We start from the raw sequence: 20,540 nt of genomic DNA, 5'->3' as shown, positions 1-20,540 counted from the left end.
ATTTTGTATGGAAAGTTAGAAACAGTTATATCTTTGATGAATAATTAGAGAGTGAGAAGATTTTCAAAAATATATAAATCTATATTTATCGATTATTGAAAGTATTTTCTGGTCTAACATTACATGAAACATAAGACATTACTGATTATCAAATATCGTATGACTTGTAAAAAAAACAAAATTTAATTAGTCTATTCAATTGCAATCTGATTATGCTAAAAAGAAGAGAATACTTTTCCAAAGAGTTAATGTTCAAATGCCAACACTGTTTCTGTCTACAATATTACATGACTAATTAATTAATTTACATGAATATTATAAACGCTAGTGCCTTACAGAACTAATGAAGCTCAAATGTACATATTTCCTTATTTGCTATCGTGCAACAAACTCCATAAAGTCTATCTAAGAAGTGAAACTGATACTAATTGTCAGCACAGATGATAGAAAATTGTAAGCCAACTTTTAACAAATAAAGTATTGGCTCAATCTTTCAACCCAATCACCACACATTTTTCACTAGAAAAGATAGAACAGCCACCTACAATTGTAATGGGATGATATCAATTTCAGAAGGTGGCGATGATCGGCCATGTTTGCTGGGGATTGGGGTGTTCAGACGAGACTGGCGCTTAGTTGGTACCAGTACCTTATCGTAGTCTTTCTCTTCGTCGGATGCAAAGATTTCCTCATTCTCCTCATCTTCTTTGAACACTGGATGCAGGTATGCATTTGATAAGTATGCTTTCAAGTTTAGATTCGGCTCCCGAGCATGTTCTAACGTATCTTTCATCATCGCTTCCTGAAAGAAAAAGAAATGAATAAACACGAACTTTTCTTGTTAGAACAACGCTAAAGATCCTTGCCACATTGTGAACACTGAATAGTAACATTCAAGACATGAAATCCAAAAGGAAAAGGAGCCTTTCTTAGTTTCATTTTTAAATTTATAAGGCATCATCATGAAGAAAATTTGAACACCAGTTTTGACAAAAGAATTGTCTATGTATTAAGAGGATACACGCTCCTAAATGACTGATTCTTTTGGGATGAAATGGGCTCCTCTTAATTCAGCAGATGCAATGGCAGCTCAGTGCATGCTTCTGTAGCAATAAGGATGCTGCCAAACTTAAAACCTTGATCATAATAACATGCAAGCATGTCCTATAAAGTTGACTTCTTTAATAATTCTTGTCCCTTCTTAATGAGCAAAGCAGATCTACACAGCCCAATAAAAGGAATACCTCTTTTTGAGGGATGCATTTGAAAATCTAAAATAAATGGGTAGCTTTGTAGTTCTTATGCAGCATCTTTCCTCCTTTTTTTCTTCTACTCAATGCACTACGCTTCCAAGACTTTTCAGCATGACTCGATAAAGCACGCGTACCCTTGCTTGGGAAAACATAGCAAGATGATCTATCATAATATGCAATTTCTCGTGTATTTAGGTGAGCATGAAAGTTTAATTGGTAGAAGAAAGTTCCTGTTGGTAAATTTATGGAAGTACAAACTTGCTAATAAAAAAACATAAATTTACAGTAAATAGTAATTGAAGTGATACAAATAAAAAAAACTGCAGTAGAAGAGATACCTGAAGTGGATATTTAACAAAAGCAGGTTCATAACGATTCTTGCAATATCTATGAAACCATATAGTCAATATAGGAAGTGCAATGAGGAAAGGTGTTGATTCAGCAGCTTTCTTTGTGCTTAAGAGTCCAAGTAGAAGAATCTGAGATATGACCAGTGCAGAGATAATGCGGCCATGAACATCTGGCCAAAATGCTGCTGCACTCTCGTATTCTTGGTTATACACATTAATAATCTAGATGGCAAGAACAATATACATCAGAATAGATTTTGTATGAACATGTTTAAGGTAAGATAGTACGATGATCAATAGAATTTATAGCTTGACAAGTTTTTAAAGTATGTGAGCCTGTGAGGGGGAGCGGGACACACAAAAAAAAAAGTTCATATAATAAATAATGATTTAAAAGTTTAATCCAAGTGATACAGAATTGCATAAAGTTCAATGAAGGATAAAATGCATGTAGCTAACCCCAAGTATGCAGGATTAGCAGGAGTTGATGTTGATCTTTGGGCTACCTACGTGGAAAGGACATCCTAGGAAGGTCATTGAGATCTTTGTCTGAATACTATATTCAGCTGTTACTACTCCGTACCCATTTTATCATCTCTGTTTGCTTATGCATCCTTATCTCCTAAAGGAAATAAAGCAACATAATCGTCAGCAGCTACCAAGTATATTGTGCTGAAGATGGATACTGATTGTTCATTGCTGAAGGAAAGACCTATTATCTCAAGTTCATGGCTCCAAACTTATTATAATTATTTATGATGTAAAGAAACTAAGGAAAATGTCTAGTTAACTGACATAAAATATTCAAGTCGACCATAATATTTGATACGATTGCAAATTATAAGTGCAATGACATGAATTTCACAATTGCTCACCTGATGGCGAAAGACAACATATGCCAGAGCAAAAAATACTAGTATGAATGGAAGTAAAAAGGGTGTGATAGCTGAGTACACAAGACCAAGCAAGAAATACAGCTGTATCTGAGGCTCAGATGTAGAAAACTCGATGCTTCCTGGATCCATTGCCTCTTCTCTGTCCTTTTCGGTCTTTACCAGAAAGAAATTCTTCAAGTGGAAGATTATTAGAGGCTTCAATCTAAGAATCTCCCCAGCAACTCCAGCCCAACCATCAACCATGATAAAAGTGATGAAGAAAGTTGCTTTCTGTGGTATGGATACACCTATAGTCTTCGGGATTCTGCATAGCAAAGCATGCTTCAACTTATATTTGAAGGAAAAAAAAAGAATGAGTTTAGATCTCCAAAAGTTGGCTGATACAAGAAGACCTAGTGGACTAAATTGCAGAATGGACAGATTTCAGAATCTACCACATATTCACCAATTAATGTCAGGCATCATGTATATTGCATTCAAGATTGATTGTAACACACCTTAATTCTGTGAGACTCAATACTGCAATTCTTAACAAAGGAAAATCACTATTACAGTTTCAGCAGGCCAAGGTTCAATTTGAAACCCCTCCATTGAATCTCATCCCTACACTAAACTCTATAAAAACTATATAGTAATAACAGTGAAATTAATTAAACCATATTTTATTATATTAGTGAGTTTCCTTTCGAGTGTTCTACCATCTCAACCTATTTTCTCTCATTTTGTCATGTGTTGGAGGTACACATCTAATTTCTAATGAATATTAGTTTTTCCATTTTTACCATTTAGCGATACATCCATGTTAACTATATTATGTACACTTGTACATGGTGCTTCCTAATTGCCCAACACCGATCTATTAAATATGACAGCCTATATATCAAATATGACAGATCTAATATTTTCCTTTTAACCAAAGGGGCATACAAAACTCTCTTTGTTTCAACCATCCATTATTTTCCAAATCCACATGTCCAAAAGTATTTGAGAAATTATTCAAATATATGAGTTAAGATCATCATTTATCAGAGTTTTTGGGAACCATAGTATATTGAATTTTTGGGACTTCCTAACATGTTCAAAAGGCTCCAGGGCACTCTGAAGAAACTTCAGTTTCACAGAATTGAAGTGTACTTCATATGAGAGAGATAGCACTACATCCTTGTCAGCAAAAGAAATTTTATGTATTTTCTTCATGAACTGAAATGTGTAGAAAATCATTATATAAATTGAAATTTCAGTAATAAATTGCTGATATAAATGTATAGGCTCAATAATGAGCCGATGGCATGCAAATTCAAGTTTAAAGTACTGCTTCTGTCAATATGAAAAGAAAAATGCAAACTAAAAGTATAGCTCTGCAGAAGCATCATTAAGTTGGTTATAAATAGAAGGAAAGTGAAGAACATACTCAGTTGCTGACTGATGAATAAAACTATCTAGCTGCTGAAATGCTGTTCCAAGAATAATACTCCCTAAGAATACATTCACTAGCAGAAAGACGTAATATTTAGATGCAGATTGTCGCTGAAGGGAAGACAGGGATACAAGTCCTTCAAACTTTGACATAATCATCAATATTGTTGGCAGAAATATAAGAAATATCTTCAGAGCAATTCCTGGGAGAAAACCTTGGATGAATGATTTAATGACACGCCTGTGTAATATGCAACTGCATGTAAGTAGGAAGTAAAGACAAAAAGGCATAATTCCACAGGAATTTACTCCCCAAGCTAATTCCTTCTTCCATTTATGTTGTAATCTTCATATGGGAAAGTATTCCATCAAAAAAAGTTACATTCATGACAATATGGTTGCAGAATTTAATATTTAGAGTTCTAACAAACAACAAGGATAATTTCAATGGAAATGCCTTTAAATTCATAGGAATTTATGTCAAACCTACAAACTGAAAGAATACAAATTTATGGCTAGTATATCAGGAGTAATCCATAAAACTCTCGACTATGCCTCCCAAATAATCTGAAATTTAATCATTTAAGTCAAAGTAAACATTGCTGATACAATGTTCTGCAATAGTGTTAATGTTTAGTCTATTGATGTTTTGCACTGATGGAGAAAGCTCTGATTGATTTCAGCAACTGAAGTTCTAAAATTTAAAATTTCTTTCCAGTTTAAGCAATCACAAATATAGATTAGAAATCATATATAGAAAGCTCTGATTGATTTCAGCAACTGAAGTTCTAAAATTTAAAATTTCTTTCAGTTTAAGCAATCACAAATATAGATTAGAAATCATAAGAAAGGAACTTGTACTTCTGAGTTAAACTTCTGTTAATAATACATTGTAGGAAAAGAAGTTTCATGAACAGATCTAGAAGTTTATGGTTTGGAAATTATGATGTTCATGCCTCAAACTTAAGTTTCAAATGGTTCAACAAAATGATGACCACCACCAATTCTAGGAGATCTCCTATTGTATTTTTTCTAATGGAATTACATGGCTCAGGTTCTTTCATAATTAATATGGAGTATAATGAACAGATACAATCTAGTGAAATATAGTTAAATGGTAACCATACTTATCAAATAGCATGAAAGCAAAACAGTGAAATATACGCACACTTCAATTAATGGCTTCAAAAATGGAGCTGCCTTCTCAATTCCCTCAATGTTTGCGAGGGTCTGAACAAATGTTATTGGGATCATAAAGAAGAATGTCAGAAAGAAGAAAGCAACAGCCACTATCAATCGTCTGATTGCAATGTGAACAAAAGGAATGGCTAGGTTATGCCAATAAACATCACGTGGTTCTGGAGCCCATTCAGTCAACCACAACGTGGGGTTTCTAGTTTGTTGTGTCTGTGCACAAACAGCTGCTCCCCATTGTGTTCGGAAGGAAACAAATGCTGCTGGCATGACAAACTTGGGATTCTTTACTATCTTCTCACGTTCAGTAGCTTCCTGAAAATATGTTTAACAGAAAAATTGGAAAAGTTAATTAAATATGAAACAGCAAATATTCTATTGAAGAAAACTTAATTCAATAAAAAGCCATATAATATATTTTTAGATGATAGAATAGAATCCACCAGCATGTAACATTTGCTGGTTCTTGGTACACTATCAATCTCATCCACATTGGTCCAAACAATTACAAACTAATATTTTATTCAATTTCCCCTTGGGAGTGCTTAAAGTGCAAAATCTTAAAATCAGGAAAAAACTACAGAAGGAAATATGCATTTAATCTGCAATGAAAGATCCACCAACATATATCTACAACATTGAATGTCAAGTGAGAGAACGTAGACTGCAAAGTCAGAAACGAGCAACAAAAGTTACCACAGACTGTTGTGAAAAACACAATGTGGGTCTCTATCTAACCAGATGCACCAGATGGACATTAGGCACTTATGAGAGACAAGCTAGCCGATTTGGATGCATGATTTGTCAGGGAAGCCTGCAGATTGCCAATGCATCAAACATGGGGACAATCCATGATCTTAATTTACACTGATATTAATAGCTTTGCTTGCATGACAGATACAATAACATAAGTGAGAGAATCCATGATCTTATTGCTAAAGTCAAGTTTACAGATGGATTTGGGGGATGCTGACTCAAAGGTATGGTTTATCCCAAGGGTGCATGCTCCCACAAATTTTTGACAGAATCATAGCTGCCCAGAGAAAGACGCCATGAAATGGGTTATGGGCCACGTATCCTACTCCCTTGCCTAAGTCTCTGTTTGACAGCTTGAATTTTCAACTCTAGACTCTACATGCTCTCGTATTTTGGAGTCACATTCAGAGTATCAAGTTGGCCAATGTAACTACCAGTCTGCTGAGTACCAACATCAGGTTGTGAGGGAAGCATCAATACTCTAATGCTTCATGTGTCTGGTTATTGTCAGGAGATTCTGGTGACTTCACTTGTGCCAATAGTAAGCAGGGAAATATGTCGACTTGAAGCTTCAAAGACAATGTTCTGTGATCTCCTTAAACTGGCCTTTGCATGATATCATGTGACTGGTCTGGGCAACATCTACAAACCACATCTCATTATCCACCCCCTTAATAGTTTCCACCCACTTCTTGTGGTTTGTGGAGTTTCTCAAATGGTTGATAAAGAGAAAATGTCATTCAAAATTGTATAAAATGAGTTCTCATCTTTCTTCCTCCATCTTTTTCCTATCCCTGGTCCTTCAGAGCCAACAGCTGAAAGATGCTGCCAATAGCGTTTTTAGTGTGCTTATGGCACTCTAACTAGTCTACTTATAGGGACTAAGTTCTAAACAAGGCAAGGTTGCACCCCTCAATATAAGCACAACAAGGGACCATTGCCATTTGTTGACAAGGGACTATGTGCATGAAGCACCTTGACTTCAAGATAGAGTATGAACTTGGATATAAATTTACATTCAATTGAAATATGGAATAATCAATATGTCAAACTTTAGACTACAGCAACCAGATAACTTACACTTTAATTTTTTATGACTATTATCCAAAAACTAAACCAAAAAAAAAAAAATTGGTTCATGGTACGATATCATTATTAAGCAAAAGTACTATAATGCGCAATAACCATCCAATAAAGGATCCAATTAGTATCACTTACTTCCTCAGAAAGCTTATCAATCTTAGATGTGTAGTATTCGATTGCATCCACCTTGTCACCACACAGTCCCAAAAAACCAGTCTGTTAAAATTAGAGCAAATACAGCATCAATGATCCAACAAATTCTGGATAGATATGTCTAACACAGACAGCTAAAAAACAAAAATTGGAATTTATTTGAAAGAAAGGAGTGAAATTATCCTCCAAATAACCTTGCGAGTAGGTCTTGCTGATGGATTACGTTCATATCTCAATTGATAGAAATCTCGCCAGCTCACCATTTTTTTCTTCTCTTTAACCAGCTTAGCAAGTGTGTCTGCATTATACACAACCTATACATACAAAACAGTGAGATAGAAAATTCAAAAACCTTTCGAGGGCGAAATAGTTTCATGTAATTCTCTCACCAATCCTTATGGTAGATGCACTCGTCTTCCTTTACCATATTTGTATCAAGTATAATATACGGCACTGCTGTTGATTTCTAATGAACCAAGGTGAATATCTCCATAGTGCTAAATTTAAGTGGAAGTGGAATGTTATACTTGTTGTAACAAGATGAATCCTAATTAGTGTCTTTATTGGGGGGACCATAGGTTGAAATATTTAGACATGAGCCATTAATTAGCAACAATTTATCAGAGTGGAACAGGATGAAATTGGGCACCTAAGTTCATCCTACAAGCATGCATTCCCCTCAGTGATTATTTGCAGGTCCTTTTTTTTTTTTTTACTTTGTGGTGACATTTAGAAAGGATTTCACCTGTGCAACTAATTTAGGAATTAACTGATATATTTTAACAAAATAACAATAAGGAGAAAGCTAAGGGCAAACGAAACTAAGATGTAAGAGAACAAAATCTCTGAAAAAGGAAAATAAGGATGAAAAGATGAGCAAATTTTTAGCAGAAGAATAATTAACAGTGATATAACCAAAGAAAGCCTCTAAGAAACTATTTCTCTACCTTATTTCAATTATTTTCAAAAGAAACTAAACTTTTTAATTTAATAAAAATTTCACTATTATTCCAGATAGCTGAGAAGCAACATCAAATGTATATTTCATCAAAATTTGCACTTTTGAATTGTAATGACTATTTTTAAAACAAATTTGGCATATGCAACTTTTGAATTGATACTATCATCATTATACCACATATAGCTTGATACATAACCAGAACATCTAGAGCTACCCTCCTCAACAAGGATTAAACAGTTTAAAGGAAATGCAACCAAGAAGATCATTAAAACAAACACATCAAATGATCAAAGCTATAATCACTTAGAACAAGCTTTTGAGCAGCAATGGTGATGATTAAAGCACCCAACTCAAAATTGGCAATACCATAGGTTCACTACTTAGTTCTTAATTATGGATCAAAGACTCATATAACAGTGTCCAGCTGGCCATAGACATGCAATGGCAAAACCCCAAACTGTTTACTCAAACCAATATTCTAAGACATATATTGATGCATATAATGATATGATAAGATTGAACAAGAAACACTTCAATGGTTTTACAAGCATTATTTGCTATATAAAGTTGTGTACTACAAAATGATGATAGTGCTCATCCATATTCATAAAAGGATTATTATTAGGAATACCTGGTGAGTTAAATATTGATCAGGATGATTGACAAGGAAAAAATGTTCAACAAGCTCATCAACTGACTCATCTGGATCAGGTGGCACATTCCGAACGAGGACCTGAAATGTTTAATTCTAAAGTCAGCTTCTAAATAAGAGAAAAAAAAGGAACTTTGGAACTCACACTAATGAATTTTTTTGCTTTTGGTCTAAACATACATCAATATCCATAAATGTCGTTGCAGTACTTGGAATGGACATTTATATATATATATATATATATATATATATATATATATATATATATATATATATATATATATATATATATATATATATATATATATACATGCTCATGACATGAGGCACATTATCTAGTGTGGCACACTATCTAATGTTCATGAATGGCAAAGTTAGGTAGTAGAACAAATGATGATACATGTACTGTCACAACACATAGCCAACCCAACTTAATATATTAATGCACTCGAGATACCCTCAAATATCTTGCGATAAAATGTATGATAAACCAATATGTACCACTAGAATGATCTTAGTCATCTTTATCTGATAAAACAATGTCTTAAAGACTGACTGAACTGGCCGGTTGAAGCATTAGAAAACATCCTTATGAAATGGAATTGTGACTCATTCATCCAGGAAGATCATGACCCAGGAAGTTGATGGCTCAACCCTCTAGTCAGGTTTTCGAAACACAATAAAAAAACCTTCAAATATTATTAGAGATTGAACCAACTTCAGAAAAGCAGAGCCCAATTTTAAACATGAATAACACAAACTATATAATTATGGATATTGACCTGATCAAACCCAACAAGTGGACTGACTCAACACAGCTGTAAAACACTATACATTGACAACAATCAAACACAAGACCACTTATTCCCAAAGCTTAAGAGGCAAGAAAGAGACCAGTTTATTCATTTATATTTTTTATATTTTCTTATCAGCTTTCAATAAGTGCATGCTTGAACAAAGGAGAAATAACAGAACTATATGCCAATGTACTGGAAAGATGACAAGTGATATAGTTCATTAAGACTAGCCAATGCTAAAAAACAGAGATAAAGGGAGAACATTCTCTACAATCTCAATACTCAAGACAATTGCATATAAAGCAATTTTAAGAAACCATAAATGTGCTTACAGTGAACTGATCAGGACGGCGTTTCGATGACATGAGAAAATGTAACCTCATTGATGCAATAATGTCATACTCCTTGCGCAAAACATAACATGTCCAAAAGGTAAAGGCATATGCCATGACCAAATGGGTCCAAAACCTATCGACAAAGTAAGCTTTGTCAACTCAAAGGTGAGGCAAACAACATACAGGCTGTTTCTATAAGCAAAAAATGCATTGTAAAGTATTTAGGAGATAAGTAATAAAGGTATGTCATCAAGGCTAATTATAAACAAGAAGGTATGCATTGTAACAAGAAGGAAGAAAATTTGACTAATTATAAACAAGTACAAAGAGTTGGCAGCACTTGTGATGTAGTTCTACCAGCTTCATGTTAGCACTTTTGTTGGAAGTTGATGTTGCAGCAAAAGCTTATCTGGTTTGCCATCAAGGCTAGAGTGAGTTTCCCAAGGGTACATGCAAAATTTTTTTGCGTCTCAAACTTGTGATTAACATAATGTGTTGTCAATTGGCCTGAAGTTGACTGTATTTCATACAACAACAATAATCAAGTCTTATCCCACTAGGCGGGATCAAAATTTGACTGCATTTCATACATTCAAATAAGTATCTTTTTATTAATGTTCTAATTAGTATAAGGTTTAAAATATTGTTCCATGCCAGAGTTTCATGCTCTAACTAAGCTAGTACAACATTGTGTTGTGTTGACACTTGACACACTTTGACAAGCATCAAAGCATATGAAGATGAAGTTTAGATTATTTCTACATAAGTATCCATTCACTTTATTTACTTCTGAAAATAACACTAAAATAATCAGATAGTCAATTACATTAAAATTCGGTTGCTCCAACATGTGATAAAGCATGCCAAAATGAACTTAGATAGATTTTACACAATTAATCTTCTTTCACTTTGATTTTCTATTTTTAATAAGGTTGTATTAGTTAGATTGTTGAATTAAAAATGTCTTTTACTCATTTTTTATTTTAAATGCATGTCGAGATGAATTGATATGAATTTTGCTGCTATATCCATTCACTTTATTTACTTCTGAAAATAACAATGCAACAATTGGATAGTCAATTAAATTACAATTTTATTTATTATATGATACTTATCGTGCTTCAGCATATGATACAATGTATCAAAATGAACTTAGCTAGATTTTACTCAATTAATCTTCTTTCACTTTAATTTTCTATTTTTAATAACTTTGTATAAATTAGATTGTTGAATAAAAATATCTTTTACTCATTTTTTATTCAGTGTATGTTGAAATGAATTCAAATAAATTTTACCACTACAATCTTTTTTTAACTTGTTTCCTTCTACAAGTAAGACTGTAGCAATTAGATAATCGATTGAACAAACTTTAGATGAATTCATCTTAATGTGTCATGTCAAGTGAAGGCACAGTACAATAGTCATAGACATAATCAAAATAGGTTACACATCATAGTTTCAGGTTTTGATAATTTACTAGAAGTGTATAGTTTGACAGTGTTGGAGGCACATGAGATTCAAAACATGATTTGTATTATGATCATATTAATTATATTTCCATCAACGATCTAGTGGCATAGTCGAAACATATTATTTCAATAAATTATCAAAATTTACATATATAATTTCTCCCGTGTCATTGTGTCAATGAATATTGTGTCAGATTTTGATAATTTACTAGAAGTGTATAGTTTGACCGTGTTGGAGGCACATGAGATTCAAAACATGATTTGTATTATGATCATATTAATTATATTTCCATCCATGATCTAGTGGCATAGTTGAAACATATTATTCCAATAAATTATCAAAATTTACATACATAACTTCACCAGTGTCATTGTGTCGATGAATATTGTGTCATGCTAATGCTTAACACTCCTTGGCATGCTACAACATGCACCAAGATTAATTAACATTTTATTTTTTATTTTTTTTAGCATGTGCGCATATAATATAATGTTAAAATTGTATCATTGCAAATGGAACACATAGTCCGAACTTAGGTATATAGTTATCTTCTATGCTTCTTTTTCTTCTTCATTTGCTTTCTCTTTTCACCTCCAATTCACCACAACATCATACGTCATTTCAATACATGGCTCGAGACTTTGAACCTTGTTTCACATAATAATATGGAGCAAGCTTTCAATCTATATGAACATTAAAGCAGTGGAGTCTCATTAATAATCTAGTTTCTGTTTTGTAATGCTACAAAGTTATTCTTCATCGTTGCAAAGTTTTTAATCGTGTGATACCTTCAAAAGCTACATTCTATTGAAGAGCAAGTTATCATACCCTCATAGGTTTCATAAAATATGCTAACCTTTTGTAGGGACTCAACTATGTATTCAAATCAAAAACTCTCTCTCAAGTCAAAGCAGATGAAACCTATAAAGAAGAAGTGTGTGCGCCTGTGCAAAATTTCCTTTTCTATTTCTATTGAATTAATTTATTATTTTCCTCTGGATTCTTTTAAACACTGCAAAAGCAAGGCATACACGATCAGTAAATTTAACTGATCTATTGATAGAAGCATAATTACTCACCTCTGTGACCCAGAAGAGATATTGGATACTGATAGTTTGTCAATGTCACTGTATTCTAAACTCTTCGAATCTTTTAGTTCATTACTAGTCCAGTTTACAGGCACAAGAACACCAAATGCCAGGATTGCAATGGGAATAAAGATTTTAAGTCTGCAATGGAGAAAAGGAAAACCAGATGAGAACTCAAGGGATTTGTGACAAAATGAGCTAATAAATACTACAATTGGTAAACAATTGTGTGAAAACTAGTTAAATAGTACATCACAAAGCATCAGAAGTACTGAAAATCTGAAAATACAAAGGAGCTATGCCAAGAATGCACCTTCATCAACCTACTGTGAAAATCTTTATTGTATGGTAGATTCTCATGTGAACAAAATGTTCTAATCTTATCTACAACAATTTAATTAATGAAACAACATGCCTGAAACTGTGATTCCCTTTGACAATTTATGTTGCATGAACAAAATGTCTTCTAGGGTTCGAAGACAATGGTGAACCCAGTAGGAATATGGTCCATAAGGCATGATTTAGACAAGCCAGCCATTTGGGCGAACTCAAAACCTAGGCCAAAGAATTGTACAAAAAACAAATTCTTTTGACTTCTCCTAGCAGAAGGAGAAAAGAAGGCAAAAGAAGATTGTAGAATCTTCTACGCAATAGGAAACATAAGTCCTCTTTACTCAACAAAAAAAACAATTTTTAGTGAAAAGTTGTATTTGGATATAATTGAACAAATAGATAGTCTTTTGTAGCTTCAAATAGAGTCAAATACCTTTAGAGTAACTCTAATTGATTCATTTTGTGCAATTGTATGATCTATGTCGTATTAGATTGCATATTTATTCTCAACGTATCACACCTAACTGCTCCTGATATTACTGTATCAGTGTAATAATGATAACCAGCAATAACAAATGAAATAAAATCCAAAACTTAGGTAGAATACCCAATCAAGTATATTCGCAAGAAGACCACAGAGTCAAGTCCTGCATGGTTTATAAGCTCTGGTTCAGGCATCTTGAGAGCATCCGGCACCCATTCCAAAAATCGCAAGTATGACCTCCAATTTAAATTGACAAACTTTTGCACAAATACTCCGCCATGAGTTGGACTGCTTCGTGTACCTTTAAGATACCATTTTGAAAAATAAACTCTGTCATTTACTGGCTGGAGCCTTAGAACAGCAAATGCCACGAGGAATGCCAAGGCAGTGAGTAAGTTAATGGCTGCTGCAAGCCCTATGTCAGCAATTGTGGCCATAACTACCTCCAACAAGACTTATTCCCTGTGAACGTATGTCATTTGAAGTTAAATTAGAATGCATTTTATTCACTATATAAACAAATCTTACAATATAATTATTCAGCCACAAACAATATCCCTTTGAATAATAAACAATAGGACTTTTGGTGTGTCAGTATCAACATATGATTTTTAGTTTAGCTACTGATGTTCTGTTGAAAGCAAAGTAAACAGTCTCTTTTGCATTAAATAAAAAAATAAATTAACTTAAAGCAACATTCTGTGGATGAGACTACCAAAAGTATTCACACTTCACAACCCCACAATACCTACAATTGACATCAACTGTGTTTTATAATGGAAAAAGGTTCAGGTCAAAACTTCTGAATCAGTTTAAACAGATTAAACCTTTTAATTTCTGAATCAATTCAAACAGATTAAACCTTTTAATAAGAACTTCGAACCATAAACTGGATGCAGGCAGGAATGTAGTTGCATGGATAGTAAAGGACCATGGTTGACAAAATTCACTGCTAAATTCAAATTAGGTGAAGATAGCTAATGATATGAATGGTGGCAAATAATTACCAAATATCACTCTTACCAATATGACACAAGCCAGTCTCTCACGTGCATTATCTCTTCCTGTATTCCATGTATAATTCATGTGGCGTGGATACTGGTTAGTATAGCCTCATAGCAGACTTGCTTATTCACTCACTCAGACAAAATCCAACTCCAAGGAGGGGAACTGAGTTAGTTTTTCAAAACCTAAACCAATTACCACAGCCTGTCAAGAACCTCGACCATTTTAGCCAAACACCTATACGAAAGTCATCTTGTCACAGTCTCAACTGTTAGTTCTACCATCCTACAATTATGTCTGTAACAACAAACAAATCTTTAAGACGTTCTGCGTAGCCGAAGAACTTCCAGAAACTGGAACGCCAAATATTATAAAACATGCCATTATATCATCATCAAAGCAACAAATCCCGAAAAGAAAACTTCAACGCTAGCAAAGAAAAACGCACATTCAAAACATCAAAAAATGGTCGATTTCTTCTCTTTTCATTTTTTCCCCCACTGTTGAGACTGCAAAGAAAAATACAGAGAGCGATAAAACAAGACGCACGGCGTACGCAAAGGATCCGCAGATCGGACGCGCAGAACACACACTATCTACCACCTTCCAATCCTGCCGCGATGTGTTCTTCCTCCGCCACTAAGTCGTTCCCCCGACGACGACGGCGCCCCAGAACCAGCGTCCAGTGGAGTTGGGTTCGACGAAAAAGAGAGTATGAAATCAGCAAAGCAGAAATCGTAGAGTTCCGCCGGAAGTCGACGAGTTGGAAGATCGGAGAGAGAGAGAAAGAGAGAGAGAAGGGAAACGGATATTTAACGCCGTCAATACATGTGAACGCTTTTTATTTTCCAGCCAGCCAGGAACCATCAATTAGCCGTTTCCATTCGAAATCTGTAGTCATTAAATCATTAATTCCTGTTAAAAATCATGCCATAAATAGGATATGTCTTCGATGTCGGCATCAGTGCAGACGAAATCACTCGGCCCTTTCGAAGACTTTTTTCTGCAACAAAAAAAAAACGTGGAGAAAGAGAGAAAGAGAGAGTGACGGGATGTAGACAGCAGACGGGTGGCGAAGTGTCGGCAAGGGAAGGCTTCGAAGTCGCGACGCATGGGCGGTGGTGGGACCAGTGGAGACTCATTTATCGCCGCTTGGCATCTTCTAACGGTCGAATAATTAAAAAGTAGGGCGTGACGGTGACAAAAGACAACAGAACACCAGGTTGACCTGCAGAGAGAAATTAAAATGGAATTTCTTTTCTCAAAAGAATTCATGATATACCACTAGATCAGCTGGGGATTTCCAAAAGGATTTCCTGGGAGGGCTCTGAAGCCATCGTCCCCGAAGGGATTTAGTGCAATCCCCAAGCCCACCACCTCCTGCTGCTGCTGATAGAGAGGAGGAGGCTGGCCGAAGGGATTAGGTTGCATCATGTACATGGGGGGCATCTGTTGCGGCTGCTGGGCAGGAGCGGCAAATTGGTTTGACATCGCAAATGAACCAGCCACCATGAAAGGATTTGGAGGTGGTTGCTGCCTGTACACTGCTTCTTCGTATAGGCTGTCCAGTGTGAGCTTATCAAAGCCACCTGCCTGCGAGTCATTGCCAAAAGATTAACGACAAGATCATCTTTTTATATATATAATGAACTAAATTTAATTTAGAAAAGGAAAAGTCAGAAAGACTAGCCAGTTTGCATTCCGTGACAGCAGCACTATTGTCGCTTGGAGTATTCACCAGGGCAAGTTCCCATCCTGTTGGATCAAATCCTTTATCCTGAATACTGACAGATTCGGTTGCAATACCTGCAGGCACTTCAGCATTGAATCTAACAATAGAAAATTATGAGTTCAAGGAAGTTCATATGCTTACTGGCTGGGGCAATTGCCAAGGCTAATGCATTACTTTCTTCTAGTGCAGATACATTTGGATTTTCTTCATTTAGTCCCTGTGACACCGAGAGAATGTTTGCGATCAGGTATGAATAGCAAATCCAAATGAATTATTACAGTAAAAACCTTACAAGAAGATCTACAGTCGCCGAACTGTCTGCCTTGGGGGATGCAGCAGGTGATGCAACTTCAGTGATGGGTGTTGCTGATTTGGTTTCAAGAGATGGCTGATCTTCTTCAACTGTGACAGGAACTGCTTCTACTTTGTACGTTAGTTGGAGTCTCTCTGGGAGGTCCTATTGCAAGAAAGATTAACAGTTACTTTATTAAATAAAATTCCACGACGTTAATATGAGGATATATGATTGTATGATGTATTAAGAGTGTTAACATAATCTTTCACTGTTTAATTTATCATATTTAATGTAATGAAACAGGAGGTTCCAAGCCAACAGATTGAACAAACCTTTTGTAGGATTCAGATGCTGATAGATTAAAAGCAATTTTCCCATCATCGATAACTAACATTCAGAAAGAACAATTGTTTCATTATCCATAGGTATCACTTGATTTCTTATCTTTATATTACCTTTTTGTGTCAGTTTACTAACAACAATTTTAGAAAGTCTAAACTTCAACACTGTGTATAAACACAAAACAACTGTTGTACCATCCATCTTATCTCAAGGCTCTAGTAAACAAAAATGCTTAGCTCAATAAACCAAACACGAAAAAGAGAAGTGGCAGGATGGAAGTTTCCAAAGAACATAACCAGAGACGGTGCTTAAACATAAACAGACCTACCACTTAAAACATCCATTTCCTATTTTTCAGCTGAAGGTAAAGTCCAGTGATCATGGCCATTTACACATCAAAGTTGCACACAATAAAAGGGAAAAACATATTTTTATCAAAAGGAAAAAAATACATTCAGTAAAATTTCAGGGCATATGAAGCATATTTGCAAAGAGCAAAATTTGGAAACAACAAACTGTGCTTGAATATATCGATTAGAGCACGCAAGACAAGAAGTAACAACCCAAGTGGAAAAAAGGTATTACTCAAGATAGTTACTTACCAATGGTTCTCTCGGGACGGAAACCACACGTGGAGCCTCTCTAATATATTCTTCCATAGTTGCAAGAAATGATTGTGGAGGCTAATATATTAGAAAAATATTCAATTAATCCATATTATTAACGTAAAAAATGCTAGACAACACTTGAAACCAACTACCTCCCTCAAGTTTGGAAACTGGAAATTTCTAGTGAGTTCCAGTCCACGAGAAACTTCATAAAATTCTGAAAGACTTGCAGCCTGAAAAGAAAAAAAAAAGCCTTCCTTAGAAGCCAAAATAAAGAGAGAGCATTATGCTGCTTCAAGTCATCTTGAACATGATTATACAACCAACAGCAACGCAGTCACAAGCAGAAACTATGAAATTAAGTGGCAGAGGATTTGATAATTGAAATAGCAGAGACCTGTTGGCCAGCCCTTCTGTAGATTTCAAGGGCTTTAATTGCTTCATGTCTTGGCATCTCAAAGAACTGCAATAGAGACAAAACTAGACATCTAAGTCAAAATAGAGGCATGATTGACCTTTTTCAAGAAGTTGCATGTGCAAACCCCACCAAGAAGAGAAGTTCAGGACAATACCTTGTCAACAAGGTTGATGATACCATCATTTATAGCACAATAGATTTTGAAGCTCTCTTTCAGTACCTGTTACCATATGAAGAGAGAGAGAAAAATTGAAAGAGGAAAATTCACTCTCCATTATAGAGAAATAGAAAATATGAACAAATAAATGGTTGAAAAATAACAGCACAATGGCACGTGTAGGAAAAGGAAAGCAGTTTCCGGTACCAAGAACAATTATAGATAAATCCATCTATCTTTCATTCTAGATAACCAAAACAATGAGCTATTAAAGAAGCAACTCAATCTAGTCCAACGACGTGTCTCCAAGTAAAGACAGTTTTCTGACCTCAACAGAATGACAGCAGATTTTTTCTTGCAGTCACAGAACACTATAGACCATCAAAGAACTTGGTTGAATTTGACTAGACAGAACTCTATGATAGCCCTTCCAAGAAAAAGTTAATACATGTAGTATGTCCATAAGAATGTACTACTTGGTGAGAGAGAGAAAAATAGCAATCAGATTTTACAGAAGCAAGTGGCTCACCAAAGCTAGCGCATATTGAATAACATAGTTGCTAACAGCTGCCCCTTCTGGCTGCACAGCCACCAGAAGCTAGTGTGAATATCCATTAAATAGAAGTAGAAAAAAATAAAATCTCATGAATCTTATCGACGCATTTGTGCACAACATAAATATAAGTTATATTTCTCTATTGGCTCCAGCGATGATTACACGACATCCAACGAGGCGGTATAATAACTGTTGTAACGCAGGCAACTGCTCCAATAAATCTTCACTTTCCAGCTCTCTGGTTTTACTATGCCCCTGTCAGAAAATATGTTAGATGAGTAGAACAATTCAGCATTTGAAGTAAAATTCCCCTGCATATAATCACACATTTGCATGTTCAGATAATTGTCTAGACCTTTTCAGAACCTGGATCAGGTCGTACCAAACGCTCGGCTTCAACATCATACTTCAAGACCTTGAAACATTCAAGTCTTTCCTCCAAAAACAAAGCATAAGCACGCACCCATGCAGAGCAATCCCAAGCTGCCAATTGTTCAAATAAATAAAATTTCCCCCAATAATATAAGAAAACTAGTTACAAGATCCAGCACTGAAACATAAGTTCTCTATTTGTTCTCATTTATGAAGGTATAAGAAAATACCAATAGGACTTGAATCATCCTTGAAATTTGATAATTGAAGAATTCGGACCCTTTGTGGGAAATTTAGCAGCTCTTCTCGGAATGTTGGGTCACCATCCCTGACAGCCCTATGGATTACTATAAGCGTCTTCAATGCCACCTGCATGGAACCATTTATTTGGGCAAGTAGTGAATAATAACAATAGAAAATAGTAGAGCTGACACTTAAAATGGAACTAGGTGAAACACTGAACACATAGTTTGAATCTAGCAAATTAATGTGGTATGCCACCTGTACTGTTTCTAAAAGATGCTTGGGTAGCCTCTCAAACATCTTTGTTAGTTACAGAAATCTATCTGAATTCATACCATATAAAATTTGAGATAAAGCATTAAAAAGCACCACAATTCATAACGATTATATAATTATAATTCTAGGGTGATCTAGGATTCTAGTTTTATCTTCTAACATTGACTGCACCATAGTCCAGGAATATTATTATTCTTTGCTATGATCATAACTAGTTGTATCTGCTAACATTGACCACATGAATGTTCTGCAATAGATGAAATGTGGTGATGCAACCATGGAAGTCCTTGAAATTCATCTCAACTGGAAAAAGTCAATCAGCCGAGCATAAGATTAGGGGATCTTATCTAACTTGAATCCCGCATCAAATGTAAATTTTCTTCAAGAGCAAATCTCAAACTTCAACTCCATAAAAAGCTACTGATGGACACATCAGACAAACTAGAGCAGATGTTTTCGTTGTGTCTAGTTCCAGCTTTCTACCACTATCTGGCTACAGCTTCGCATGATATGCCTGCTGCAATTAATTATCCTATCAAAATTTCAGAACAACAGAATTTTAATTCCCATTTTTTTCTTACAATAGTCGGTATAGAAATAGAATTCTAATTTCTCAAAATCTTATTTCCAAAAGAGCAGGAAAAGTTCTTTCTTCGAAGTTCGTAATGCCCTATGCATCTGTTTAACAAAAATCTAATTTACTACCAAGCCGAACATAACACCAGAATCCAGACTCAATCATCTACAAGGGGGGATGAAGAAAAAGAAGGGGCAAGACAATCCAAGTAAACAGAAGAAGGGAGAGATGGGTGGTACCGTCCAATTGCGCGTCTTGGCGAGCCTCCGTGCAAGGGCGTGGATGCAATAGGTTACATCTGCGCGAGGGAGGGTGATCGAAGTGGCCGCCAAGATCTCTGCAACTCATTGCAGTCCAAACAAGAAACTGATGATAGGAAAAACAGAAGGAAAAATATCGGGGGAGGCGGAAAAAGTAAAGAACTGACTCCTCAGATGGCGCTCCTTGGGCGGGCGCTCAACGTGATTGGTAGCCTTGACAATGGCCACATCCAAATCCTTCGATCAAGAAAAAGAAAAAACGGGGCGACGTTCAGGGATCACACCAGGAGAAAAGGAAAAAAAGAAAGATGGATTCGGACTGCCACCTTGAAATCGCTGTTGAGGTTCGCGAGGCCGACAGTGGTGGAGTCTTTGAGCGCACCGACGGCCTTCCGCCAACTCTGCAGCGTCGCCATGTGCCCTCTCCTCCGCGACTCTCTCGCTCTCTTGCTTGATGCAGACGCGTTTGCTGTTGTCG

The 20,540-nt window shown here is 35.5% G+C and overlaps 2 protein-coding genes across 3 annotated transcripts; both read right to left on the bottom strand.

The window, feature by feature from the left end:
* Positions 1 to 313: 313 nt before the first annotated feature.
* Positions 314 to 13,658, bottom strand: LOC141835836 (calcium permeable stress-gated cation channel 1-like). 2 transcript variants are annotated; one of them, XM_074723216.1, is made up of 11 exons: positions 13,345 to 13,658; positions 12,396 to 12,545; positions 9,844 to 9,979; positions 8,694 to 8,795; positions 7,296 to 7,415; positions 7,084 to 7,164; positions 5,084 to 5,424; positions 3,911 to 4,156; positions 2,479 to 2,803; positions 1,592 to 1,825; positions 314 to 802 (listed from the first exon to the last, which is right to left on the bottom strand). In XM_074723216.1, exons 1-11 carry the CDS (start codon positions 13,656 to 13,658, stop codon positions 542 to 544), a joined length of 2,310 nt encoding a protein of 769 aa, XP_074579317.1. In that variant the 3' UTR covers positions 314 to 541. The 2 variants fall into 2 exon arrangements, with proteins under 2 accessions (XP_074579317.1, XP_074579318.1); XM_074723217.1 differs by lacking the exon at positions 13,345 to 13,658 and adding an exon at positions 12,173 to 12,328 and having other exon boundaries at positions 12,396 to 12,483.
* On the bottom strand, positions 13,595 to 20,505 carry LOC141835837 (putative clathrin assembly protein At2g01600). The gene is made up of 16 exons (XM_074723218.1): positions 20,389 to 20,505; positions 20,230 to 20,299; positions 20,042 to 20,139; positions 18,937 to 19,075; positions 18,690 to 18,817; positions 18,497 to 18,589; positions 18,308 to 18,358; positions 17,776 to 17,841; positions 17,601 to 17,666; positions 17,356 to 17,436; positions 17,198 to 17,278; positions 16,251 to 16,415; positions 16,100 to 16,175; positions 15,917 to 16,032; positions 15,509 to 15,819; positions 13,595 to 13,683 (listed from the first exon to the last, which is right to left on the bottom strand). Exons 1-15 carry the CDS (start codon positions 20,476 to 20,478, stop codon positions 15,511 to 15,513), a joined length of 1,629 nt encoding a protein of 542 aa, XP_074579319.1. The 5' UTR covers positions 20,479 to 20,505; the 3' UTR covers positions 13,595 to 13,683; positions 15,509 to 15,510.
* Positions 20,506 to 20,540: the final 35 nt, after the last annotated feature.

This window comes from Curcuma longa, chromosome 10 (genome assembly GCF_044706935.1).
Source record: "Curcuma longa cultivar G26 ecotype Majalengka, Jawa Barat chromosome 10, ITB_CL_G26_1.1, whole genome shotgun sequence".
Lineage (NCBI taxonomy): Eukaryota > Viridiplantae > Streptophyta > Magnoliopsida > Zingiberales > Zingiberaceae > Curcuma > Curcuma longa.
This window is presented reverse-complemented; position numbering and strand designations above follow the sequence as displayed.

What these genes read in the sequence shown, in the direction of transcription:
- LOC141835836 (XM_074723216.1), bottom strand. Translation starts at nt 13,658, where the DNA reads ATGGCCACAATTGCTGACATAGGGCTTGCAGCAGCCATTAACTTACTC. An exon ending in ATCAATATTTAACTCACCAG is followed by an intron (nt 7,416 to 8,693) that starts GTATTCCTAATA and finishes TTGTATGTATAG; the next exon opens with GTTGTGTATAATGCAGACAC. An exon ending in ATGTTGTCTTTCGCCATCAG is followed by an intron (nt 1,826 to 2,478) that starts GTGAGCAATTGT and finishes CTTGCCATCTAG; the next exon opens with ATTATTAATGTGTATAACCA.
- LOC141835837 (XM_074723218.1), bottom strand. Translation starts at nt 20,478, where the DNA reads ATGGCGACGCTGCAGAGTTGGCGGAAGGCCGTCGGTGCGCTCAAAGAC. An exon ending in TCATCAACCTTGTTGACAAG is followed by an intron (nt 17,667 to 17,775) that starts GTATTGTCCTGA and finishes TCTCTATTGCAG; the next exon opens with TTCTTTGAGATGCCAAGACA. An exon ending in AGTTTCCAAACTTGAGGGAG is followed by an intron (nt 17,279 to 17,355) that starts GTAGTTGGTTTC and finishes CTAATATATTAG; the next exon opens with CCTCCACAATCATTTCTTGC.